The sequence below is a fragment of the Mirounga angustirostris genome, unplaced genomic scaffold (assembly GCF_029215605.1).
Source record: "Mirounga angustirostris isolate CCGP_5_RB_7025 unplaced genomic scaffold, mMirAng1.0.hap1 SCAF_6, whole genome shotgun sequence".
Lineage (NCBI taxonomy): Eukaryota > Metazoa > Chordata > Mammalia > Carnivora > Phocidae > Mirounga > Mirounga angustirostris.
The window spans coordinates 63,569,532-63,596,335 of record NW_026991714.1 but is presented as its reverse complement, the minus strand read 5'-3'; the positions used below and the strand labels follow the sequence as shown (position 1 = coordinate 63,596,335).

General features: G+C 47.8%; 1 protein-coding gene across 1 annotated transcript; it reads left to right on the top strand.

Annotated features, from left to right (window-relative positions):
• The first annotated feature begins 9,561 nt into the window (after positions 1-9,561).
• CUNH1orf202 (chromosome unknown C1orf202 homolog) lies at positions 9,562-9,909 on the top strand. Its single transcript, XM_045879156.1, has one exon. It carries the CDS (start codon positions 9,562-9,564, stop codon positions 9,907-9,909), a length of 348 nt encoding a protein of 115 aa, XP_045735112.1.
• Positions 9,910-26,804: the final 16,895 nt, after the last annotated feature.

Sequence of the window (26,804 nt, the reverse complement as noted above, 5' to 3'; positions counted from 1 at the left end):
CATAGCCAACAGAATGAGTATTTCTTGCTGGAAAGGTTTTTTTTTTTTTTTTTAAAGGTTTTATTTATTTTGAGAGAGACAGAGAGAAGGAGAGAGCATGAGCAGGGGGAGGAGCAGAGGCAGAGGGAGAAGCAGACTCCACGCTGAGCAGGGAGCCCAACGCAGGGACTCAATCCCAGGACCCTGGGACCATAACTGAGCCGAAGGCAGATGCTTTTTTTTTTTTTTTAAGATTATATTTATTTATTTGACAGAGAGACACACAGCGAGAGAGGGATAGTTCTATTACACCTGCTGGGGGAGTGGGAGAGGGAGAAGCAGGCTTCCCGCTGAGCAGGGAGCCCAATGCGGAGCTCAATTCCAGGACCCTGGGATCATGACCTGAGCCGAAGGCAGATCCTTAACCGACCGAGCCACCCAGGCAACCCTGGAAAGGGTTTTGAATACATCAAAGGGATAGATACCTCCATATATATATTTAAAGGTCAGTATGATGGTGCCCTCACCCCTGAATCGACATGACTCTCCAGGTCCTGCACCCACACATATCTAACCAGAAACCATCCGATTCCAGTTCTTGGATGAGACAATTTCTGGGATTCAGTTTGGGGTCTAGCCTGTGACTGGGGAGGAGCAGGGTCATTTAGCGCGAGCGCTGGAGGCTGGGAGGCTGGGGCAAGACTCAGATGAGGCAGGATTAATGGGGCAAACACCCCTCTCCATCTCCCAGGGCGTCCCCTGGAATCCGTTGACTGAAACAAATGTTTTGGGCTTCCTAAAATAAAACATTTGCCAGAATAAATGCAGACCTTGGCCCGCTCTTCCAACAAAGTCAAGATTGGAACGGGCTGCTTATCCAAGCCACTAGGGCTCAGCCCCTGCTCTTGGAATCCCCTGGACTTTGTGCCCAGCTACTCGGGGGTTTCTGACAGCTTCATGCCAGCCAACTTGCCATCCTCCACTTGACGTTGGCAGCAAAAACTTTGGCGCCAAGGACAAGGGGACAGCACCTAGGGAGATGTGTGGCTTGTCATTGGTGTCCATTTTGCAGCTTCCTAATCCTGGCTGTCTCTCAGAGCCTCACAGCTGTCCTTGGCAGCGAGCAAACTTGGGTGTCCCCATCTTGTTAGTTCCCGTTTTTTGCCAGATGTAGAAACTGAGATGTGGCGAGAAAGTAACTTGACTTTATGGTAATCGTTTTGATTTTGCGATTTAGAAATGCCAAGTAGAGTGAGAACATCGTCCCCTGGGTTTCTGGAAGGACTTACCAATTGGTTGGCCTGGCCTCCACTGCCCGTGGCCCTTCCGCACACCCACCTCCTCTGAGATGTTGCCTCTTGGGATGTCCTCTGGCCCTTGGGATTTCCACCTTTCAAATTAGGTGAAAATCCCGGTCAGTGTCCCAGACAAATCTCACTTACTCTTGAAAAAGGCTCATAGTTAGGTCAGTGGTTTCAAACTTCTGTTCAAATCACCTGACAAGTTGTCTCTTTCCCCCATCACACTGCACTAGGGACCGCAGTGGTGAACCCTCTTCACTCCAGCCTCTCCAAAGGTTTTTCTTTGAAATTTTCCAAATATGCAAAACAACAGGGTATATAACAAGCCCCATGTACCCATCACCTCACCTTTAACAATCACCAGCATTTTGCCAGACTTGCTTCATCTACCCCTCCTCCCTCTTTTGTTTCTGGATATTTTATTTATTTATTTATTTATTTATTTATTTATTTATTTATTTATTTATTTCTGGATATTTTAAAGTAAACTCCAGTTTCGAAATTAAATTTTTAACTATTCACCTTAAAACTTTTTTTTAATTGGAAAATTATGATGCCACTATAGCACCTCATAAAATTAACAAGAATTCCTTAGTGCCATCTACTACAAAGTCCATATGCAAATTTCCCCTCTTACACTTGATTTATGTAAATCATAACCTTACAAGGTCCACTCATTGTATTTGGTTGCTCCAACTTCAAAGTTTCTTTTTATTTATTTATTTGAGAGAGAATGCAAGAGAGAGAGAGCACAAGTGGGGTGAGAGGCAGAGGGAGAAGCAGACTCCCCACTGAGCAGGGAGCCCGATGCGGGACTCAATCCCTGGACTCCGGGATCATGACTTGAGCCGAAGGCAGATGCTTAACCGACTGAGCCTCCCAGGCACCCAACCTCAAAGTTTCGAGTAGAGAACCCAGGGCAGAGGGTGGAGGAGTGTGGCTGTGTCAGTGTCCCAGACCTCTTCTCTCTGAATTTCATCTTTCCTGTAGAAATTCTCTCTGAATTCCCTTGGCCATTCCCTTGCCTGTATATATGTTGTACATAATTCCCATTTAAAACTCTGTCTTAGTAACTATTTTTTAAAAATCCCCCCTTTCTCTCTCTTCTTTATCAAAAATAAAGTAAGCTGGCATCATCTGAAAGAACATTACAAAGACAGCAAAAAAAAATTGAAATTAAAAGCCACAGAAAGAACTCAGAGTGCACAAAATCATGTTTACAAACTGTAGGTCACTGATGTCACAATAGCTAATGTGAATAACAAGCAAACAGCTGGCTCCTTTGCACACCCTGGTTTAAGACAACTGTATCCTCTTCCCAGAAACCTGCTGCAGCTTTGTCTTGGGCCCCTTCGTCCCAGCTCCCTGTCTTCACAAGGCCAGGGCCTTCTACTTCCCAATACAAGGCAACATCTAACTGTTCTTGGCCTTCTCCAAGAACAATATAAAAGCTCCTTCTCTCACAAAATCATATATCTTTGCCTGCTTCAAATCTTCCAGCACCCCTCTCCCCCTTCCTGGTAGCTCCTGGTTTTCCATCTGGGAGGGCAAGTCAAATTCATAATCAATTCATAAGGCAGGAGTTATATTTGCAGGCTCTTCCTGCCTTAGCCTATTGCCTCTGCTTAGCTGTGGTGCCTTCAATAGCAGTTTACACTTCAGGGTCCTTGCCTGTGAAATGGGATGCTGTTTGTATTGCCTCCAGGGCTGTTGTGATGCTGAAGTGACATGTGTGTTACACCCTTCTATTACAGTGTAATGGTTGGAGCCACTGAATGGGAGAGATGATGATGATGGTGGAGATGATGGTGGTGATGATGATGATGGTGATGATGGTGATGGTGATGATGATGATGGTGATGATGATGATGGTGGTGATGATGATGGTGGTGATGATGGTGATGGTGATGATGGCGATGATGGTGATGATGATGGTGGTGGTGGTGATGATGGTGCTGGTGGTGATGATGATGGTGATGGTAGTGATGATGGTGATGGTGATTATGGTGGTGCTGATGATGATGGTGATGATGGTGGTGATGATGGTTATGGTGATGTTGGTGATGGTGCTGATGATGATGGTGATGGTGGTGATGATGATGATGGTGATGATGGTGGTGATGATGGTTATGGTGATGATGATGATGATAGTGATGGTGGTGATGATGATGGTTATGGTGATGATGGTGGTGGTGATGATAATGATAATGGTGATCATGGTGATGATGATGATGGTGATGACGGTGATGGTGATGATGATGATGGTGATGGTGGTGATGGATGATGGTGGTGATGGTGATGGTGATGATGGCGATGATGGTGATGATGGTGGTGGTGATGATGATGATGGTGATGATGGTGATGATGGTGATGATGATGATGATGGTGATGATGATGGTGGTGATGATGATGGTGGTGATGATGGTGATGGTGATGATGGCGATGATGGTGATGATGATGGTGGTGGTGATGATGGTGCTGGTGGTGATGATGATGGTGATGGTAGTGATGATGGTGATGGTGATTATGGTGGTGATGATGATGATGGTGATGATGGTGGTGATGATGGTTATGGTGATGATGATGATGATAGTGATGGTGGTGATGATGATGGTTATGGTGATGATGGTGGTGGTGATGATAATGATAATGGTGATCATGGTGATGATGATGATGGTGATGACAGTGATGGTGATGATGATGATGATGGTGATGGTGGTGATGGATGATGGTGGTGATGGTGATGGTGATGATGGTGGTTATAGTGATAACAGGGATAGTGATGATGCTGATTCAATAGTATTCCTCCTCCTTCCTCACTTACCCACCCACCACCTCTGATCCCACAGGGAAGTTTTGAAGGTCTACGTTATAATAATAGAAATGTAGTTCATGGGGCACCTGGGTGGCTCAGTTGGCTGAGTATCCAACTCTTGATTTTGGCTCAGGTCTTGATCTCAGGGTTATGAGTTAAGCCCTGCATTGGGCTCCATGCTAGATGTGGAACCTACTAAAAAAACAAGAAATATACTTCATGTAAGGAGATGAAAAGGTATTCTTTTTAGATGGAAATATCCTTCTTTAAGGAAAATATCAAGCTGACTGACGTAAGTTTCTGAAGTCAGTTGTCCCCAGGAGTCAATATATCAGTAGAAAACTCCTTTGCCATGAACAAGGCAGAGGATTTTGTTTTTCTTTCTTCTTTGAAGGAGGAGGAAAGAGACATGGAGAGGAGTGAGTGGCAGGGTTGAGAAGAGTCAGGAAGAGTGAGAAGGCTGGGTTGGGTCAGGAAGGCCACTGAGGTTCCACAGAGGTGGACACCCTGAGCTGCAGGACACTTACTATCCCTAGGGAAGTCATTTGTATTTTTACATTGTGAGCCCCTTATCCATCTCACTCTCTGAGATTTCCATGAAAGTCTACGAATTTCAGAATGTTCATGCTTCAAGTGGTAAGGGGTTTTGTGAAAGAGAGAGATGTGTACATATACAGAGAGAGGAATTGGAGACAAAGAATTTGTAGAAATCTTGGGGGGGATGTTATGAATTTCCACAGGCCATGGTTTTGGGGGTCTACTAAGGGGAGGCCTTGTGTGACTTCAAGGTTGCACTAACATTTCAGTAGCCTTGACACACTGAGGATAGGATCCACCCACACACAGTAAAGGGGAGAGAATCTAGTTCCCTTATGGTTACTGTAATAGCATACAAACATTCAAGGGTGTAAGTATCCAATGTCCTTGGACACAGACTTTGCTTTCCTGATATGGGAGCCAGGCTTTTCCTAGGATGCATTTATTTCATCAAGTTTCATCTCAAAATATCTGGGGAAAACATTTGGTTCTTATAGTAAAGAACAGTTGTGAAACAGTCACCTTGTCAAGTCGGTATACTAGAATGAAGGCCATATCCATAAAGATAAGAGGCAAAATCTGTTCTGTTTTGTTCAAATTCCACACTCCAGGGGCGCCTGGGTGGCTCAGTCGGTTAAACAGCTGCCTTGGGCTCAGGTCATGATCTCAGGGTCCTGGGATCGAGTTCTGCGTTGGGCTCCCCGCACCACCTGCTCATGCACTCGCGCTCTCTCTCCCTCTCTCTCTCTCTCAAATAAATAAATAAATAAAATCTTTAAAAAAAATTCCACACTCCCCTTCTGGCCCAGTTATCTGGGTAATGGCAGGTGCTGCCCTGGGTGATCTCATTCTCCCACTTCATGTGTCTGCTTACAAACGTGTCACCTTTCATATATAGGGATGATGTCACTGGCTCAGCCTTGAAGGAACTGAGCGCCTCCTCATTCTTCCAACTCTAGGGCTTGGCTGGCGCTGCTCCACCTATTCCCGGCTGCATAGTCCACAGGTGTGTGAGGCGGGGGAGCTGGCTGTAGACATGAGGAAGAGGTCTCATGGGCTGGGTTCTCTTGGCACTGCCCTGGCTCCTACAGAGCTACCTGACCTTTCACTGTCCATCCTTCAGAAAAACCAAAGCCATCTGTTTTCTCCTATCTTGTGTCTCTGCATCCCACATTTTCCTGGGAAAGTTTCCAGGAGTTTGAGCTCGCAGAGCTTGTCATTAGCTCTGGGGCTTCAGAAACAAAGGCTTGCTGGGACTCATGTCCGGAGAACCGTATGTGCTGGGGAGTGTTTGGGGCAGGAAGTGCAAACTGGCCAAAACGGAGAGGATTTCAGGATAGCAGTGTTACATTTATGGAGTAGTGGATTTGTGTCGGGCGCTAAGACCCTATGCCTGTCTCGTTGCTTGTCACAGCGACGACAGGTAAGAGTAGTATTCCCATGCCCCAATGGGATATGAGGCAGAGAGACGGGTCCATAACGTACTCAAGGCCATTTTGCTAATTCTGTCAAGTTTGTATGACCCCAAACCTTATGCTCTTAATTGTGCTATCCCTTTTTTCTTGGATTTGGGGGTACCAAATCTTCTGTCACTTCCTTCAAATCCTAGTGGGAAGAAAGGGGGTTCCCACACCCCATTATTTTACAATGTGAGCTCTTCTTAACGTTGGGGACCCCGGGTCTCTGGTGCTGTTCTGGGTACCTGGGTTAGGACAAGCTGGCATGAGAAGCTGTTCCTGCTTGGGGTTGGGGAACGTGGACAGTGGTCCAGCCTCTGGCCAGTTTTTAAGATCTCGTGAGGGACCTGGAGGAGAACTGGCCCCAGAGAGCCTTTATGAGGTTTGCCCTTGACCCTCCCCAGGACCCTGGTGGGGTAGCAAATAGAGATACAAATGGCCAGTTAAATAATTTATAGTGTAAGTATGCCTATGCAATATTTGGGATATACTTATAATCAAGAATTGTTCTTTATCTGAAATTCAGATTCAACTGGGTGACCAGTATTTCATCTGGCAACCCTAGACCCAGGGTCCCCCAGGGCTAGTCCAAGCAGCTGTGGATGGTGACAGGCGTCAGAAAACTCCAATCTCTAAGCCAGACCTGAGGCTGTCTGAGGCTGCCCAGATCTTCCCTGGTGGCCTGGTCAGAGTTGTACGGAGAGCATCCCTAGAGGGAGCTTGAGCACTGGGGTGCCAAGGAAGTGCCTCCTGGTGTTGTGAGAATGGAGGGGTTTACGGCAAAATAAAATGGTAGGCAAAGTCGGTGAGCCAGGGATTTTGTTCGCTAGGACCATCATAATAAAACACCACACCGTGTGGCTTAGCCATCAGAAATTTATTTTCTCACAATTCCGCAGTCCGAGAGTCCAAGATCAAAGCTTTGGCACGTTTGGTTTCTTCTGAGACCTTTTTCCTTGGCTTGTAGATTGGCCACTTTGCCCTGTGTCTTCACACGGTCTTCCTTCTGCGTCGGTGTCCTGTTCTTCTTATAAGGTCACCAGTCATATTGGATTAGGGTCACCCTTAGGACCTTGTTTTAACTAAATTACCTCCTTGGGGCCCATCTTCACATTCTGAGCTTCTAGGGGTTAGGACTTCAAGATAGGATGTTTCAGGGGACACAGTTTAGTCCATAACGGCCAGAAAAAGATTCAGGAAGCACGTGAATTGGTTTGTGCAGGTGAATGGCTCTGTCATGGTGCCTGGGGGACCCTGTATGCATCCACATAGGCCACATGAGCCAGGTTTGAATGACAGCTGCATCTAAGTCTTGACAGAACCCTCGGTAATCGTCCCAATACAGGAGGGCATGGGGGGCTTGTGAGGAGCTGCCAGAGCACATCCTCCTTGCCTCCTAGCTGCCCGGGAGGCTGTTCCTAGACAGTTCCACATCACCTCTCAGCTTCTGATGATGCGTGAGGCTGTCTGCCCTTGCTTCCCCCCGGCCCCCACCAGGGCACAGATGCTCACTGGACACGAGCTGCAGCAGCCTCAGTAACAGGGTGTCCCACCACTGCTGTTCAAGTCATCAGGATTGACCTTGGACTTGACTTTCTGGCACGGGAGGCAGGAAGCTCACCTGGCCAGAATGAAAGGAGGAGGCAACCATGGAAGACCCGGGAAGGAGCAAATAAAACAAAGTTGTTCTGAAAAGGGAATGGCTGGTGGGGGTGGGCTCTATGCAGTCATGCAGAGGGGAGGGAGCAAACAAAGTCCACTGTTAGGATATGCTCAGGGGACATGGGAACCGAAAGGCTTCTGCCCAGATGACTGTGAACTTATAAAGTTGCTAGAAATAAGGACTGGACAGCTGTGTGTGTGTGTGGGGAGGGGGTTTCCTCCTGTTTTGTGCATGCAGAGTCTACACAAACATTAAATGCTGACCCTTACCTTTTGGCTGTGGACATTTGGGACGATGGGTGTACTAGAAGAAGGGACACTGAACTGCTAAAGTGAGTAGGTGAATGCTCAACAGCAGTATGGTCATTTCATATCCTGGGGCTCAAAGAACCTGGGGTTCAAATCATTTTCCTTAACTTAAAAGCTATGTTATCCCAGATGAAGGATTTTTACCTCTTTAGGCTTTACTTGTCTCAATCAGCACAATGGGAATATGCACTTAGGAAACACTTCACTTGAGTTGTCATTAGGATTGCATAATAATAATTTACTCATGTGCACTTACTATGTGCCTAGTGTGTACTAAATGCTTTATATATATTATCTCATTTAATTCACACAACACCCTCCCAGAAGTAGGATTGCTATTACCTCAATTTTACAGATGGGTAAGGGGAGGCACTGAGAGGTTAAGTAACTTGCCCAAAGTTAAAGCTGGTAAATGTTGGAGCCAGAATTCAGACTCAGGCAGACTTATTCCAGAGCTTGCTCACTTGTGGGTGGGCTACCAAAAACAACCACAACAAACAACAAACAAAAACAGCCAAACAAACAAAGAAACCCCAAAACAACAAAACGAGAAAAATATACAGAATGTTAGGTGGAGCGCTTAGTACATAATAAGCACAAGATGAGCTAGCTATTATTATTTAAACGTGTCCTTACTTGAATTTGAGAAATTGACAAGTGCAAAAAATTGTATAAAGCAGGAAAAAGATGCTTTCTTTTCTTTTTCTTCTTTTAAAAAAGATTTTATTTATTTATTTGAGATAGAGCACAAGCAGGGGGAGCTGGAGAGGGAGAAGCAGACGCCCTGCTGAGTAGAAAGCCTGGGATCACGACCCTAGCCAAAAGCAGACGCCCAACCGCCTGAGCCAGGCAGGCGCCCCAAAAGATGTTTTCTTTGTTGTATTTGTGTTTTTCGATTTTTCCACAAAAAATCTTACGTTTGCAATCAGAAAAAAATACTGGAAAAAACATCAGTCATCATCCCACAAGGAAGAGGGCAGATGAAGAATATCAGATTTTGAGGTCTTTCCTGAAACTCTGGTTCCCCGCTGGTGGAAAATTACAGAACCCCTAAGACCAGTCCCCCCAAATGATCAGCCTCCGGGGCAACACAGGCCTGGGGCTGACATCCAAGCTGGGATGCAGTGGGGGGAGGGGGGTCGCGCACATGCTTAATGTGGGAGTCAAGGGGGCCCGGATGGACCCCGGGCACATCCTAGATCCCTTCCTGCCTGTCCGAGGCCAGTCCGGGGATCACCCAACAGAGACTCGGGCCGACTGACCCCCTTCGCAGCTCGAGGGCTCATGTGGGCCACCGGCACGTCCCCGGGCGCCCAGGGTGGACCACGCGCTCGGCCGTGCGGGGGGCATTGTGGGGTCAGCGTTCGGGTCTCCCCGGCGACCGGAGCCCGAGCGCAGGCCGCGGCGACCCCCGGGAGGCGGCGGAGAGGACCCCTTGGCCGAGAGGGGGCCCGTGTGTGTGCGGAGGCCGCGTCCGAGCGGCGGGAGGGGGCCGGCCGGCATGGCGGAGGCGCGGCCCGGCGGCCCCCGGCGCGGCGGCGCGCAGCACGGGCTGCCGGAGGGCACGGCGCGCCTGAAGCGCGGGGACGCGGGCGACGGCGGCGCGGGCTGCTGGTGCTGGCGGCGGCTGTTCCGGCGGGGCGCGGGCCGCGGCTGGCGCAGGAGGAAGGCCAAGCACGCGCGGGGCAGGGCGGCCCCGGAGCGCGGCCTGTGGGCCCACCCGCGCCTGCAGAGGCTGCTGCAGCGGCTGGCGGCGTGGAGGCGGCGCTACCTGCGGCGCGGGGAGCGGCCCGAGAGGCTCGAGGAGATCCCGCTGCTGGTGCTGGAGCGCGCGCCGAGCGGCGACTAGGCCCCAAACTAGGCCGCGGGCGGCCGCCGGGCCCCGGGGCCCCGGCCGCCCCCGGGCGCCCAGAGCATCGGTTTGGTTTTGTTGGACAAAGGCAGGAAAGGAGAATAAACCCGACGCCCTGTGAACGAAAGACCGCGCGCGGGCTCTTTGGGGCTAAGCGTCTGAGGCCGGGCGTCCCTCGCGCGGGTTTTCAGGGACCGAAAGGGCTCCGTCCGTCCTCCCGCTGTCTCCCGGCCGCAGGGCCTCAGGCCCCGAGGCGGTGGGAAGCCAGGGTGGGGCAGGCAGGGGCCCCGTACCCCACTGGAGCCTCGTCCCCTCTAGGGGCCTCGCACCCCCTGGGGCCCTACCCCCTCCCAGCACCCCCCCAGCTCCTCTGGGGCCCCGCCCCGCCCCCCTCCCCGCGGCTCCTTCCGGGCGGACACCCCGGGGGGGGGGGGGTAGTGAGAGCGGCAGTGGCCATCAGTCTGTGCCTTGCCCTCCGGGATTAAAAATAAGTTTGTTTAAGCGGGTTGCTGAGCTCTTCACCCCACTTCGAAGTGCTCCAACTCTCCTTCGTTTGTTTACAGGCATTTGTGAGCTCCCATAAACCAACCAGGATTTGGGGTTTGCATGCAGGGAATTTGAAAACCAGCGTTGGAGATAAAAGAGCACAGGGCGAGGGACTCCTGGGTGGGTCTTTAATTTCTGCCTGTGCCTCATCAATAAAAGCCAGCTAATGATACTCTCCACAGGCTTGTGAGGATGATAGTAAGTAAAATACTAGAAGCGAAAGTTCTCGGAGCACTCTCTGAAAAGAGCAAACGCGGTCAGGGTACTTATTAAACTGTTAGGCTTGCCTCTCCTGGGGGCTATTCCCAGACCACTGTCTATACCTGCGGCCCTCCCCCCACCCTCACCCCAAACTGCCCTTTCAACTAGCAAGCCAGGAACACCCCGCAATGGGCCTGGAAGCTCTGCGCTTGATGCTGAAGTGGCCGTCAGGGAAGCTCCTGATCCCTCCCGGGGTCTCCCGGTGCCCTTGACCTAGAAAGTCAGTCTCTGCGGAAGGGAGTGCGAGGACCACCACCCCTGTCCAGTGCACTGCAGTGAGAGATCGGTGGGCAGGCCTGAGAAGGGCAGAGAAAACCAGGCATGGGCCAGAAAGCTGGGGACAGGACTCTGTAATTGAGGTTAGGTGCATTTTGATCTACTAAGCTCTTCATTCCTGCCATTGCCCTGACTGCTTAAATTATTCCGTAGGGCTGTGATGGGGGATGCGTTTTCACCAGGAAAGCCATTAAGCTGCATAGACAGCCTCCCTACCTACAGGGAAACCAATCCTGCTGGCTTGTCTCTAGCTGGTTAGACGGGGGATCCCAAGATGCCTGAATTAAAAGCTGTTCTGTAGGAAGCAGCCCAATGAAATCTTCCTTGCTTGGAGAGGTTCAAGGTGAGAGACTAAAAAAGGAGAAGCTCAGGCGCCTGGGTGGCTCAGTAGGTTAAGCATTTGCCTTCGGCTCAGGTCATGATCCCAGAGTCCTGGGCTGGAGCCCCGCATCAGGCTCCCTGCTCAGTGCAGAGTCTGCTTCTCCCTCCACCCCCTGCTCGTGCTCTCTCTCTCGCTCACTCTCTCAAATAAATAAAACCTTAAAAAAATAAAAAAGGAGAAACCCCTCGAAGAATATACCAAATCACTGAATCCTCAGACACCGGAATGGTGGTGCTGTTGCATAATATGTAAGCAATTCCAACTACGTCATGTTTCCTGGGTTTCTTTCAGAAAAGCAAGAGCCAAACTAATGCAAAGTGAATTCTGTCTGACCCCTAATTTGAATGTGGCTGTGCCTTTTTGTTTTGACTGACCGTCCACTGCCTCCACAATACTTCCTCCTCAGGAGGCGAAGGAAATTGGTCTAGCCTGTGCTGGGGTCCTGGGGCGCTCATCTCTACTCTCACGCAGGTCAGCTCTGTGGACCAGCACATGGCGCAACGTCAGTGTTTCAGTTAGAGAATCTCTGTGGTGGTTTAATGGGCGTCCGTCCTCTGTCTTCCTAGTTGGGCTCCTAGGTATCCCCCCAGAGCCACATGTTTTTGGTAATGCTGCCTGCCTGCGATTGGCGCCTCCTGGCCGTGGGCTATCATGGATCCCTCCCAGGCCAAGAGAACGGTAGCTTTTATTAGATTTGCTGGGCTGTGGGTAGGTATCTCCTGTCAAAGACCAGATTCAGCAGAAACAATGGCCTTTGGGTGCACACGCTCCCTCGGGTTTGCGAGGGGGTAACTGCCGGTGGACACCCCATTAGACACCCCACCCCCACTGCTCAGGAACCTGACAGTATTTCATGGTGACTATTTGTACTTCTGCTCTTCTGGGGCTGGAGTCCGACCAGCATGTGACTCGTTCCTCCTCTTACATCCATCCCCCTCCGAGCAGGAAGCCAATAACAAGAAATGCAGTTTTTCATTAGTCGGCCATTTTGAGTGGTTTTCTGGTGCAACCCCCAACCCCTCCGTGAGTCCCTGGAGAAGGACATCAGCCTCCTGAGCAGTCCCACACTCTGAGCTCTGGGCGGTGGCTGCCAGCAAAGAGGGCAGCTCGTGGTGGGAGTGGGGTCTAAGGGGGATGACCCACCGTGCTTGGGGTTCTTCTTGGAAAAGAGAGTTCCAGATGGTGAATTGTTTTATCCTCTGAAAGAGAAGGGGAGGGGCGCTGTACATTTGGGTCACCACTGATGAGCCCAAGAGGAGGAGCCTCAGCTCTGTGAATAGGTCAATGTGCTCAGTGTTCCAGAAGCTTCATGCTGCCAATGCTCCAAGGAATGTATATAGATAGGGCTAGGCATGCCCGCCAAGGGAGAGCGGTAAGATTTAAGATGCCCCCCATCCCGGTCTGATTTACACGGGTTCAGGTAGATCTTACTTTGTCTTTATACAACATTATATTTCTGACAACCACTACATGACTTGAATCATTTCTAAAAGTTATTTTTAAATGTGGTAAAATAAACATAACATTTACCATCTTAACTCTTTTTAAGTGTACAGTTCAGTGGTAGTATGCACATTCACATTATCGTGCAGCCATCAACATCATCCATGTCCAGAACTCTTTCCATTTTGCAAAAGTGAAATTCTGTGCCCATTAAACAATGACCTTCCCTGCCCCCTCCCCCCAAAACCTTGGCAACACTGTTCTGCTTTTCATCTCTATGAATTTGACTCTATCATATAAATGGAATCATGCACTAGTTGTCCTTTCATGACTGGCTTATTTTTTTAATTAAATGTTAATTTTAATTTTAGTTAACATAACAGTGTTATATTAATTTTAGGTGAACAATATAGTGATTCAACACTTCCATACATCACCCAGGTGCTCATTACAACAGGTGCACTCCTTAATCCCCACCACCTGTTTCTCCCAGCCCCCACCCACCTCCCCTCTGGTGACCCATCAGTGTGTTCGCTAGAGTTCAGAGCTTGTTTCTCCGTTTCTCTCTCTCTTTTTCCTCCCCTTAGCTTGTCAGTTTTGTTCCTTAAATTCCACATATGAGTGGAATCATATGGTACTTGCCTTTCTCTGACTGATTTATTTCTCTTAGCATAATATCCTCTAGCTCCATCCACGTCATTGCAAATGGCAAGATTTCATTCTCTTTTATGGCTGAATAATATTCCATTATCATGATATATATATATCACGTCTTCATCCATTTATCAATCGATGGACACTTGGGCTGCTTCTGTATCTTAGCTATTGTAAATAATGCTGCTATAAACATTGGGGTGCATGTATCCCTTTGAATTAGTGTTCTTGTATTCTTTGGATAAATACCCAGTAGTAAAATTGCTGTATCATAGGGTAGTTCTATTTTTAACTTTTTGAGGAACCTCAAATTGTTTTCCACAGTGACTTCGAGGGGTTCATTCCCACCAACAGTGCATGAGGATTCCTATTTCTCCTGTTTTTCAACATCCTCACTAACACCTCTTGTTTCTTCTGTTGTTGATTTTAGCCAATGTGACAGGTATGAAGCGAAATCTCATTGTAGTCTTGATTTGCATTTCCCTGATGGTGAGTGATGATGAGCACCTTTTTTATTTTTATTTTTTATTTATTTATTTGAGAGAGAGAGAATGAGAGACAGAGAGCACGAGAGGGAAGAGGGCAGAGGGTGAAGCAGACTCCCCGCCGAGCAGGGAGCCCGATGCGGGACTCGATCCCGGGACTCCAGGATCATGACCTGAGCCGAAGGTCATGACCTGAGCTTAACCAACTGAGCCACCCAGGCGCCCCTGATGAGCACCTTTTGAAGTGTCTGTTGGCCATCTGTATGTTTTCTTTGGAGAAATGTTGGTTTGTGTCTTTTAATTGGATTAAAATAAATTTTTAATTGGATTGTTTTTTGGGTGTTGAGGTTATAAGTTCTTCATATATTTTGAATACTAACCATTTATCAGATATGTCTTTTGCAAATCTCTTCTCCCATTCCATAGGTTGCCTTTTAGTTTTGTTGATTACTTCCCTCGCTGTGCAAAAGTTTTATTTTGAGGTAGCCCCAATAGTTTATTTTTGCTTTTGTTTCCCTTGCCTCAGGAGACATATCTAGAAAAATGTTGCTACGGCCCATGTCAGAGACATTACTGCCTGTGCTCTCTTCTAGGATCTTATGGTTTCATGTCTCACATTTAGGTCTTTCATCCATTTTGAATTTATTCTTATGCATGGTGTAAGAAAGTGGTCCAATTTCATTTTTTTGCATGTAGCTGGCCAGTTTTCTTAACACCCGTTTATTGAAGAGACTTTTTCCCATTGGATGTTCTTTCCTCCTTTGTCAAAGACAAATTGGCCATATACTTGTGGGTTTATTTCTGGGTTTTCTGTTCTTTTCCATAGATCTATGTGTCTATTTTTGTGCCATTACCATATTGTCTTGAACACTACAGCTTTGTAATATAGCTTGAAGTCCAGAATTGTGAGCCTCCTTACTTCTCTTTTTCAAGATTACTTTGGCTATTCGGGGTCTTTTGTGGGTCCATACAAAGTTCAGGACTGTTTGTTCTAGTTCTGTGAAAAATGCTGTTGGTATTTTGATAGGGATTGCATTAAATGTGTAGATTGCTTTGGGTAGTATAGATATTTTCACAATATTTGTTCTTCCAATCCATGAGTATAGAATGTCTTTCCATTTCTTTCTGTCATCTTCAATTTCTTTCATCAGCGTTTTATAGTTTTCAGAGTACAGGTCTTTTACCTCTTTGGTTAGGTTTATTCTTAGATATCTTATTATATTGGGTGCAATTGTAAATGGGATCGTTGTCTTAATTTTTCCTTCTGCGGCTTCAATACTGGTGTATAGAAATGCAACAGATTTCTGTACGTTGATTGTGTATCCTGTGACTTGACTGAATCTGTTTATCAGTTCTAGCAGTTTTTTTGGTAGAGTCTTTCAAGTTCTCTATATAGAGTATCACGTCATCTGCAAATAGTGAAAGTTTTACTTCCTTCTTACTGATTTGTACTAGGAGACTTGAAACCTTGAACTCAGCTCCTGGTGGCCTAAGGCTGGGGCCCTGGGACAAAGCAGCCCTCCTGAGAGTTAATGTCTGGAAAAAGTTCAGGGCAGTCAGAAGAATTTGCTGTTTGTTCTAGCCAACACCTGAAGATAGGCCCTTGACCTCCCTTTCTTAGAACATTTACTAAAATGGGATTACAAGTGTGAATTGTTCTTCTGTCCCTTTGAGATGTATATATAGCTCCTCAAACTGATGCCTATCTTTCTCAAGGACCTGAGAGCCATTCCTTTGAAATGGATCATCAGGGAGCGGTGGGGCTCCGTCTTCCAGACTGTGTGGGAGGATAGACTCCTAATTTCCATAACTGTCAGCTCGCATACTTAACTGGCCAAATCACATTTCCACTGACCAACCCTTTGTCATTTTTCACTTGAGGCAACCCCCTCTTCCCCCTTAAAAAGACCAGTCACTTCTGCACAAACGGGAATGGAGGTCAGCTCTTTGCAGCCCGCAGAGGCTGGGGGCGGTGGCTTGATGGTCTTGTTCTTTGATTGTGGACGGATCTATGGACACCGGGGAGTGATATGGAATCAGACACAGCAAGCAGGGGTTTCATTTCAGAATCGGACTAAGAAGAAGCCTGTGCTCCATGTTGAATACCTGGAAAGGGTAGTCAGATCTACACACTATTCTGTTTTTCTAGTAGAGCCGTAGACTATGACTCCTAGTCTCCGCGTTCGCCCTCAGGGCCTCTGGGGGGTGGCAGGAGGTGTGGGAGAATATAAGACTCATGCTCTCACCTGGGAAGGAAATGTGTGGCTGAAGCGGAGATGCTTATCTCCATATTCGAAACAGAAGCCTGTCAGCAACATTGGGAGAAGGAGGAACACAGTCGTTTTTAATTCTGTGGCTGTGAGCTCCGGGGATAGGAATCCAGCTGGGTGCGTTGTCCTTGACAGTGGCGTTCATCTCTCATGGGTACATGCTTGTTTGCCACCGAGCATTCATTTCTTAATGCTCCTTGGGAAAAGTACCCCACGTTTTCTTTTGCAACATTCCCTCTTCCCCAGTCTCAGCCATTAGGTTTGCAAAAGATTGACCCTACTCCTGGGTCCAGGGATGGGTTCCAACTGGCTTTACTCGTGGTCCTTAATCCTGGCTGCACACAGATTCACCTGAGCCCTTCAGAAGCACTGTGCTCTACCCCCAGAGATTCTGGTTTAATTGTTACGGGTAGGGCTTGGGCACAGGTTTTTGTTTTTGTTTTTGTTTTTTGAAGATTTTATTTATTTTGAGAGAGAGAGAGAGAGAAAGAACATGAGTGGAGGGGGGAAGGGCAAAGGGAGAGGGAGAAGCAGACTCCCCGCTGAGCAGGAAGCCTGACGTGGGGCTCGATCCTAGGACCCCGAGATCATGACCTGAGCCGAAGGCAGACGCTTAACTGACTGAGCCACCCAGGTGCCCCTTTGTCTTTGTTTTTGATAGGCTATATTTCTTAGAGCAGTTTTAGGTTCACAGCAAAATTGAGTGGAAAGTACAGAGTTCCCATATGTGCTTTCTCTGCTCTCACTCATGCATAGCTTCTGCCCTCATCAGCATCCTCCACCAGAGTGGAATATTTGTTAGACTCACTGACCCTACACTGACACCTCATTTTATCACCCAGAGTTCATAGTTTACATTACGGTTCACTCTTGGTGGTGTACATCCGGTGGATTTGGACAGATGTACAATGACATGTGTCCATCATCCTAGTATCATCCAGAGTAGTTTCACTGTCTTAAAAACTTTCTGATATTCAGGGGCACCTGGGTGGCTCGGTGGGTTAAGCATCTGCCTTTGGCTTGGGTCAAGATCCTGGAGTCCTGGGATCGAGCCCCATTTTGGGCTCCCTGCTCATCGGGGTCTGCTTCTCCCTCTCCTCCCTGCTTGTTATCTCTCTCTCTCTTAAGTAAATAAATAAAATCTTTAAAAAAACCTTTCTGATATTTAAAAATTAAAAAACGGGGTGGGGGGGGCGCCTGGCTGGTTCAGTCGAAGAGCATGCAGCTCTTGATCTCAAGGGTCATGAGTTCAAGCTCCACACTGGATGTAGAGATTACTTAAATAAGTAAGTATTAAAAAAGAAAAATTTTCTGTGTTCTGCCTATTCATCCCTTCCTCCCCACAGATTCCTGACAACCATTGATTTTTTTTTTTTACTATTGTCATAATTTTGCCTTTTCTACAATGTCATATAATTGGAATCATTCAGTATCTAGGCTTTTGAGATTAGTTTCATATGCATTTTTAAAACCCTTCAGTTAATTCTAATACGCAGCCCTATTTGAGAGCCTATCTGAAGCCAATCAGCATACTCCACTTTGTGGCTACTGTTGAGTTCGGGGACGGGAAAGTTTCCCCAGTGGGTCTAGTCAAGATAGACCTTAGGACCTTGGGACACAGGCTCTTTTTCGCTGGTGCCAAAGGAGGAATCCATAGCCTGCTACCGGCTACAGTGACATCTCGAGGAGAGGGCCTGCCTGAGGCTGGAGCCAGTCTCCAGGAGGTGGAGCGAAGACATGGAGAGAAATAGGGCCTGGCACCACTTATGAGCCTCCGTAGGATAGCAAAGCCAGATCTAGCCCTGGGCTGTTTTAGATGGATGAGTTAGGATGCTTTTGGCTGCGACACAAGAAAGTCAAATCAAAGTAGCATACAAATAGGGACATTATCTCACATTATGAGAAATTCCTAGGGAGACCGGTTTCAGGTCTGGACGATCAGCAGCTCAGTGGAGCGTTAAAACCCCAAGTTGTGCATATTTATGCTCTGCCTATCCTTGGTGCAAGGCTCTACCTTTATTGGCCCCAGCAGTCCCCATGCAGCTTCCAGGTATAACAGCGCCAAAAAGCAGAGCATTGCATCTTGTAATTTTCTTCATCAGACAGAGCAATCCTTTTCAGAATTCCTCCAGCAGGGGCGCCTGGGGGGCTCAGTCGGTGAAGCGGCTGCCTACGCTCAGGTCATGATCCCAGGCTCCCGGGAACCAGTCCCGCCTGGGGCTCCTTGCTCAGCAGGGAGCCTGCTTCTCCCTCTCCCTCTGCACTCCCCCCCCGCCCCGTTTGTGCTCTCTCTCGCTCTCAAATATATAAATAAAATCTTTAAAAAAGAAAAAAAAGAATCCCTCCAGCAGACTCTCCTCGTGTGGCAATGGCATGGCTGGCTTTACCTCCAGCCTGGGGAATAAGCTCCACTCTCCAGAGAGTTGAATGTCTGAATAAAATTGGGGCCTTGGGGATCCCCCGTTCCCTAAAAAGAAAATTTTAGAGGCGAAGAGAAGATGAAGGATAAAGAGGTGGTTTTTATTGCTCCCTCCCTCTCACCCCTCCTCCGTAAGCCAATGTGCCTGTCCGTACGGTTGGCAGATCCAAATCAGAATCCCCTGGAGAGCGGGATAGAAATGCATATTCCCGGGCCCCATCCGGGTCTGTGGACTCAGCCTATTTGGAGGTGATGCCTGTGGGAATCTGTGTTTTAAGCTCCCCGATGATTCTTGGGCCCCAGTTTGGGGAGCACACGGAGGGGTAGGAGTTGCGGGGGCGGGTGGGGGAGCCTCAGTGCACCTCAGGGAGCCGCTTCTTCTCCCTCCCAGCCCCACCTCCCGGGCTGTGAGAGTCTGTAGACGCCCCTGCGTGTCCGTCCGCCCCGAGGCCAGACCCAGAGGACGCAACTGGGACTGAGAGGGGACGTGAACTTGTCGGGCGGGTCGGGCTCTCTTCTCCCCGTGCACCCGCAAACGGGACTCTCCGCGGAGCTCAGGCCGCGCAAGCTGCAGGCCCTTCGCTGGCCCCGCCCCAGAGTCCAGGTGCGGAAGGAAGCCAGGTGCGGATCGGAAGCGTCTCCATGCAAATGTTTCCGGGAAACCGCCCAAAGAGATCTTGAAAAACAAAACACAAACGAAAGACCCAGAAATCTCCAAGACTCCAGTCATTTGTTCTAATTCCTTTTCTCATTCTGGATCCATGCGGACTTGGATATTCGTCCAAGTGAACGTCACACCTATGCACCAGCGGTCGGGGGAGGGTCACAAACTTAGGCTGTCTCTTGCTCCAAAGCGCCCTTTTGCAAATCAGCCCGTGGGGGGGGGGGGGGGGCGCCTTGACAAGGTGGTGGCTCCAAGTGCACCCCAAGCTGGCCAGCCCAGGCCCAGGTGCTGAGCTTACAGACCAAGCTGCATGGCCAAATGACACGGTGCATCGGGACATTGTAAAACAGCCTCGAGCAAGGAGGATGAGCCCGGTAAGACACACAGGGAGCGGACAGGCGGGGTAGAAGGACCAGTCGCCTGAACCCGGGGAGACGCTGGATTCATCAGGGAAGCGATCTGGATTCTGTTCCCCACCTGGATGCTGAGGACCTGGGGGCGCTGGTAGCCACAAGGAGAATCCCATTGTCTCTCTGCCACGTCAGCTTGCCCCACGCATGGGGAGGCTGTGAAGACCAGAGCTGAGGACACCCAGGGCGGCTAGAGAGACTGAAGATGTTTGAAGTCATGTTCACTCTGTCGAGGAGAGGCAGGACTCGTTTGTCTGGACGTAGTTGACTCATCAGGTGGCCTACAGAGCGGCTGGGGAGGGTGTCAGGGCCGGGAGTGGGGTCAGTCGGTTGAGCATCTGACTCTTGATATTGGCTCAAGTCAAGTGTCCTGGGATGGAGCCCTGAGTCCGAGTCCGGCTCCCCGCTCAGCAGGGAGTCTGCTTGAGATTCGCTCCCTCCCCTGCCCCTTCCCCGCTTCTCATGCTCTCTCTCTCTCTCTCTCTCTCTCTGAGAAATAAAAAAAAAAGAACAGCTGGGAGGGAACCTAGCAGGCCAGAGCCAGATTGGTGCCCCCAGTGGGTGACCCTGCCAATCCTGTTGTTCACTTTCTCTATCTTATGACCCTTTGCCATCTTCGGGTCTTGCAGGCCCAGGGAGGGACTGCCCCTGTGGGGTTCGCTGTCCTGCCATCAGGCTCCTGCCATCTGGGGCACTATCCTCCTGGCCCATCCCACCCCAGGGCAGGTACTGGAAAACCCGGACCTTTCTGTAGCCCAGGAAGCATCTCAGCGACCCAAACTGTCCAGTTCCCTGCCTGTGCAGCTTGCCCACCTGCCTTGCCTGCTTCTTTCTGGGAAAACCACAATGAAGGCTCCGCCCGTGCTTTCCCCTGGCTTGTTCGGCCTCCTGGCTGCCCTCGGGGCTTGCCCCTGAGCCCTGCTCGCCTGCTTCTGCTGTGAGTATACAATCTCCCTTCATGACCGTCATTTCTGTGTCTGCAGGCCCTACCACACCTGTTTAAAATCAGTCCGGGTACATTTGCAAACAGTGGCCCCTTTAAGGCTCATGGATATTGAAGGCCTCTTGTGCATTCTGCATATTCAGTTATGAATTTTGGTGCCTTGGCTGCTGTATTGTGGGATTTTGGAGTTCAAGGGAATCACGTGGTGTATAATGAAGCTTTGGGGCTTCGTGCACCGTACTTGTGTTGGCTCACACGGGCTCCACTTATTTCATCTGTCTCTAACACATCTCACAGGTGACTTATCTGCCATACTTATCCCCTCTATGAGTTTTGTTTAGATCTCACATGCTATTTGGTAGCTTCTTCATTATCTATGCTCAACACGGAAGTCTGTTTTTCCCATCTAGTTTTCTTGTCTTCTCTAGCAGAACTGCACATTCTGGGGCAGCAAGCATATGCTTCGAGCTACAGTGGGAACCCAAGGGAGGTCCAGACCCGGCCCCTACCCCTGGGTGGGCTGAGCTCTGACTTGTCCCAGGCCCCGGGGTGCGGCACCTGGCCCAGCAGCTGGTGCAGGCTCCCTGGGAACTGTCGCAGGCTGGTCACTGACCCACGTGAGCATCTTTGTCTGAGGCTGCCTGGGGACTCAAGGGGGAGCGCTCACCGAGCTGAGGTGCATGCAAAGCTAGTGAAGGACAGGTGCCTGAGTCACGCAGGTGGCACCTATCCACCCACCTATCCAACCCAGTGCTTAGTCTAATGCCTGAGTTTCCAGGGGGCAGAATGTACCAGACCTACTGGGGATTGCTTGGCTCTCACGGAACTTTGGATGAAACGGTTTTTCAGATTCTGTTCAATCTCCCTTTCTACAGCTGTCGAACAGGTGTCCATGGAGGGCTAGACCAGGGACAAACCCGAGAGGCAACAACACCCCCTTTTCCCTTGATCTCTAATAAGATGGAAGCTCAGTTCCCCAACAAAATGGGCTGCTCTGGCTCTCTCTACCTTGGGGGGAATCCTTCACGTCAGCAGACTCTGGCCAGCTTTTCCCACAGATGCGTCCAAACTTGTGAGAACTCTGGCTCTGGGCTGGACTGCAGGTCATGCATTTAGGAGAAGAAAGTACGAGTGTGGGGACCAGAGATCCCCAAGGGCCGTAAACTAAGCAGCGATGTCTCCTTTGGCGTCCGTGCACACGGGTAGCGAAGCCGGGGCTCCGCAGGTGGCCAGGTGGGCACTGACCTTTGGATCTGTTTTGTGAGCTCCTCTGTGAAACCAGCAACAGAATGTGTCACTGCTGATACGTGGGCCTTCTCCTCATGTGCGTCACCCAGGAGGAGGAGCGGGCCTTAACCTTCCTGGATACATGTATTAATTTTTTCTTTCACATTAAAAAAATTTTTTTTTAAATGTTTGTTTTAGGGGCCGCTGGGTGACTCAGTCGGTTAAGTTTCTGCCTTTGGCTCAGGTCATGATCCGAGGGTCCTGGGATTGAGCCCCTTGATGGAGGGGCTCCTGCTCCCTCCCCACTTCTCCCTCTCCCTCTGCCCTCTTGCCCCCCCACTCGGGCTCTCTCTCTCACATAAACAAATAAAATCTTTAAAAATAAATAAATAAGTTAATTAATTAGTAATAAAATAAAATGTCTTAAGTCTTGATAAAAAATTAAATTAAAAAATAAAAAAATAGGTGCACCTGGGTGGCTAGTCGGTTAAGTGCCCAACTCTTGATTTCGGCTTAGGTCATGATCTCAGGGTCGTGAGATCGAGCCCAGCTTCAGGCTCTGTGCTGGGCTTGGAGCCTGCTTTGGATTATCGCTCTCTCTCTCTGCCTCCACCCTTCCCCCCAACAAACCCCACTCCCGCATGCACACTCTCTTAAAAAAAATGTTTGCTTTACTAAAGTTTATTTCCTCCATTTTATTAATCAAGGATATTTGTTACCAAAGACTTGCAAGGTAACCAAGTGTTATCACACTCACATGATGCAATTTGAATCGAACACGAAGAAAAACTACAATGCAGTGCAGTCTTATTGCAAATTAATACATGAGACCATCATTATTACTTTGAAGTACCTGGCGACCCCGGTTTTTGAAGCTTTACTCCAGATTAAATAGCACCCGCCATACTGGCTGGCAAAATACATGAAGCAAAGCTTGACGAAAACTTGACATGCTTAAAACTTCCCTTTAGGATCAAGGCAACATTGTTTGGGAGGTCTTAGCTAAAGCATATAAATAAATAAATAAATAAATAAATAAATAAATAAATAAATAAATAAAAAAATGTAAAAAGTTCTATGGATTTGAAAGGAAGGCGTAACTGTGGCCTGCAGATGATATAACCGTCCATGTAGAAAACTCCAAAGAATCCCACATATATAACTAGAACCACCAAGAGAGTTTTGCAGGATCGTTGGATAAAAACCCTAGCTCTAAAAACCAACCTCAGCCACAAATGGGAGAAAATATTTGTAAAACACACATCTGCGAAAGGACTGTTATCCAGAATATACAAAGAGCTTTAAAACTCAACAATAAGAAAACACACAGCCCACTTAAATTGCAAATTAAACAGCAGCGAGATACTACTGCTAACCTGTTCGAATGGCTCAGATCTAAAGCACAGACCACACCAAGTGCCGGTGAGGATGTGGCGCCACAGGAACGCTCACTCGTTGCTGGTGGGAAGGCAAAATGGCAGCTACTTTGGAAGACAGTTTGGCACTTTCTTACAAAGTGAAACAGTCTTACCCTGTGATCCAGCAATTGCACTACTTAGTATGAACCCAAGGAGCGGAAAACTTAAGTCCACACAAAAACCTCTATTTATAATTGCCACAACTTGGAAGCACCCAAGATGTCCTTAGTAGGTGAATAGATAAGCAAACTGTGGTCTATCCGTACACTGGAATATTATTTAGTGAAAAGACGTAGAGGAAACTTAAATGCATACTATTGAGTGAAAGAAGCCAATCTTAAAATGCTGTATCTTGTATAATTCCAACTATATGACAGTCTGGAAAAGGCAAAACTATAGAGACAGTAAAAACCTCAGTGATTAGTGGGTGGGAGGGTGAAGAAATGCAGCACATGGGATTTTTAGGGTAGTGGAATTATTGTGTGATACTGTAATTTTGCATATATAATATTATGCATTTGGCAAAATCCATACAACTGTACTGCCCCAAGAGTAAACCCTAATGTAAGTGGACTTTATCTCCTAGTAATGTATTAATTCATTCATCAAATCACAAATGTGCCACCCTAATACAAGCTGTTAATAACAGGAGAAAGAGAGGATGTATATGGGAACTCTCTGTACTAGCTGCTCAATTTTTCTGTGAACCTAAATGTGCCTTAAGAAATAATGTCTAGGGGCCCCTGGGTGGCTCAGTTGTTAAGCGTCTGCCTTCGGCTCACGTCATGATCCCGGGGTCCTGGGATCGAGCCCTGCTTCGGGCTCCCTGCTCTGTGGGAAGCCTGCTTCTCCCTCTCCCACTCAGCCTGCTTGTGTTCCCTCTCTCCCTATGTCTTTCTCTGTCAAATAAATAAATAAAATCTTTAAAAAAAAATGTTGGTTCTTTACAAGTTGATATATAAATTCAATGGAATTTCAAGTGTGTGTGTGTGTGTAATTTGTGAAGCCGATTCTAAGATTTATATGGAAAAGGGCCAAGACTAACCAAAGCACTCCTGCTCTATCATATACCGAGGCTTATTATAAAGCCTTAGCAGTTAGGATAGTGTATCATTAGTCTGGAGATAGTAAATAGACCAGTGGGACTAGAGAGAACCCAGAAAGAGACTCATCTATACACGGAAACCTGGTTAACAGAAAATGCGACTGGCGTATCAGTGGGTAATGGACAGTCTACTCAGTGTATTGCATTAGGGCAAATGGTTATCCACATGGGAAAAAAACCGGATTGGATCTCTACCTCACATACATACACACAATCAATTCTGGATGAATTGAGGACTTAGATGTATAAAGGAAACATTAAAATATTTAGAAGAAAATGTAGGAAAATATCTTTATGATCTAAGGGGAGAGATGAATGTCTTAAGACGCAAAAATATTTACCATAGAGAAAAATATTGATGTTTCTGACTACTTTAAAATGAACTTCTGTTTATCAAAACGCCTTAAAGACAGGGAAAAGAGAAGTCTCCAGCTGGGAGAATATATTTGTAATACATAGAACTGTCAAAGAATAGTAGCCAGAGTATGTTAATATTTCCTACAAATCAGCAAGAAAAAGACATATAACCTAATAGAAAAATAGACAAAGGGTAGGACAGACATTTCACAGAAAAGGAGATATAAGTACTTAGCCCAGAAACATTTAAGATTCTCAATCCTATTAACAATCAGGAAGATGCAGATCAAAAGCACACCTCGGTAGCAATTTACGCTTGCCAGATTGACCAGCACTGAAGAGTCCAGTCATATCAGGTACGGGCAAGGTGTGGAGTATCGGGAAAGAGAATATTCTGCTGGTGGGAGTGGACAGCCACTGTGGAAAACACTTTTGATGACCCAGTGCCAACAAGATGCCACAAGAACTTTTAGCTGGTTTGTTAAATAATATATATCTAGCAGGGGCTTTGGTTTCTCCAAAATGCATGTGGCAGAGGAGGAACCTGGAGGACTACTGAGATGCCATTTGCAACATTATGGTTGAATCAGTGAATTATCACATAAGACGAGCCACTAATACAGCTGTCCTTTGGAGGTTATACTCACACGTGGTCATCTGCACAGGACGTGTCAACAATTTCCAAAGTGTGGGCAGCTACCAGGACTCTGCTGCTCAAACAGGGTTACAAACAGTGATAACTGTTCACACATGTCCACTTAGAACAAGACGTTCTGTGGAAAGTTCTTCAAACCACACCAATCGGATTCTTTGTGCTTTGTTTTCCTTCCCAGTGGCCGTGCGAGAGTAAGAGACAGTTCTCACCTCTTTGACTCCTTCAGTTAACAATGAAAAAACATTTTTAAAGGCTAGGCTCTGAAATTTCATTATATGACATTATAAGAAAATAGCGAGCCTGTGGAACTCTGTTTGATTAGCAGCAGGTGGAGAGAGGATTTTATTTAATAAAAGTGTAATAAGCAGAGGGCCTTGTTTTTTCTACATTAATAAAGTCGAACAGGTACATTCCCTACAACCTTGTGATTCCACTCTGAGAGAAATCTTTCCATGAGCAGCAGGAAACATGCATTGTAATATTCATAGAAGCATTGCTCATAATAGCAATAAATTGGAAATGGCCCAGGTGTCCATTAAGAGTAGAATCTGTAAATAAAATTGTGGATGTTTATACGACAGAATACTATACAGCAGTGAAAACAAATGAACTATCACTACACACATTCATGTGCATGAATTAAAAAAAAACACGGAATTTAAAAAACCACAGGGAACATATACAGTGGGATTCCATTTATATAACGTTTTAAAGTAAGTAAAACCAAACAACATACTGTCTAGGGATGAATATGTGGGTGTAAAAACCATAAAGAAAAGCAAAGGGATGATGAGCACAGAGCTCAGGATGGCGGGGGGTGGGGGGCGGGGGGAATCATGTTGGAGCAAGCGCCGGGCAGACGGGGGAGCATGGGATCCAGTGCTAAGGGAGGGACTGGCCTTTGGGAACGGTAAGAGACCTTCTCCCATTGTGACAGGGACAGTGACTACCGGTACAAATTCAGGTGTAGATTGGGAAATGGGAGGTTGTGAGTTAATAGAAAACACAGACACTTGGCTCTGCCCCTGCTCCTGACACGGGGCGCCTGAAACCCGTCAATTCCTCCATGGTGAGAGCACGAGGAGCATCTCCAGGCCTCCTGAGGTGACTCTGCGTGGGCTCCTGGACGGGGGCTGGTCACCTGAGAGGCCAAGCCATGACTAGAAGCTTGGAATTTTCATCACCCTCACCTCCCACTTATCCAGAGAGGGGGAGGGTATGAAAATGGAGGTAATGATCAATCCTGCCTGCTTGAAGAATCCTCCATAAAATCCCTATGGCACAGGGTTTGGGGAGCCTCGGGGGGGTGGTGGACACTTCCGCGTGCGAGAGGGTGACGCACGCCCCAGCTCCAGGGGGACCCTCCCAGACCTCGCC

Coding starts and splice junctions, on each gene's coding strand:
- CUNH1orf202 (XM_045879156.1), top strand. CDS start 9,562: ATGGCGGAGGCGCGGCCCGGCGGCCCCCGGCGCGGCGGCGCGCAGCAC.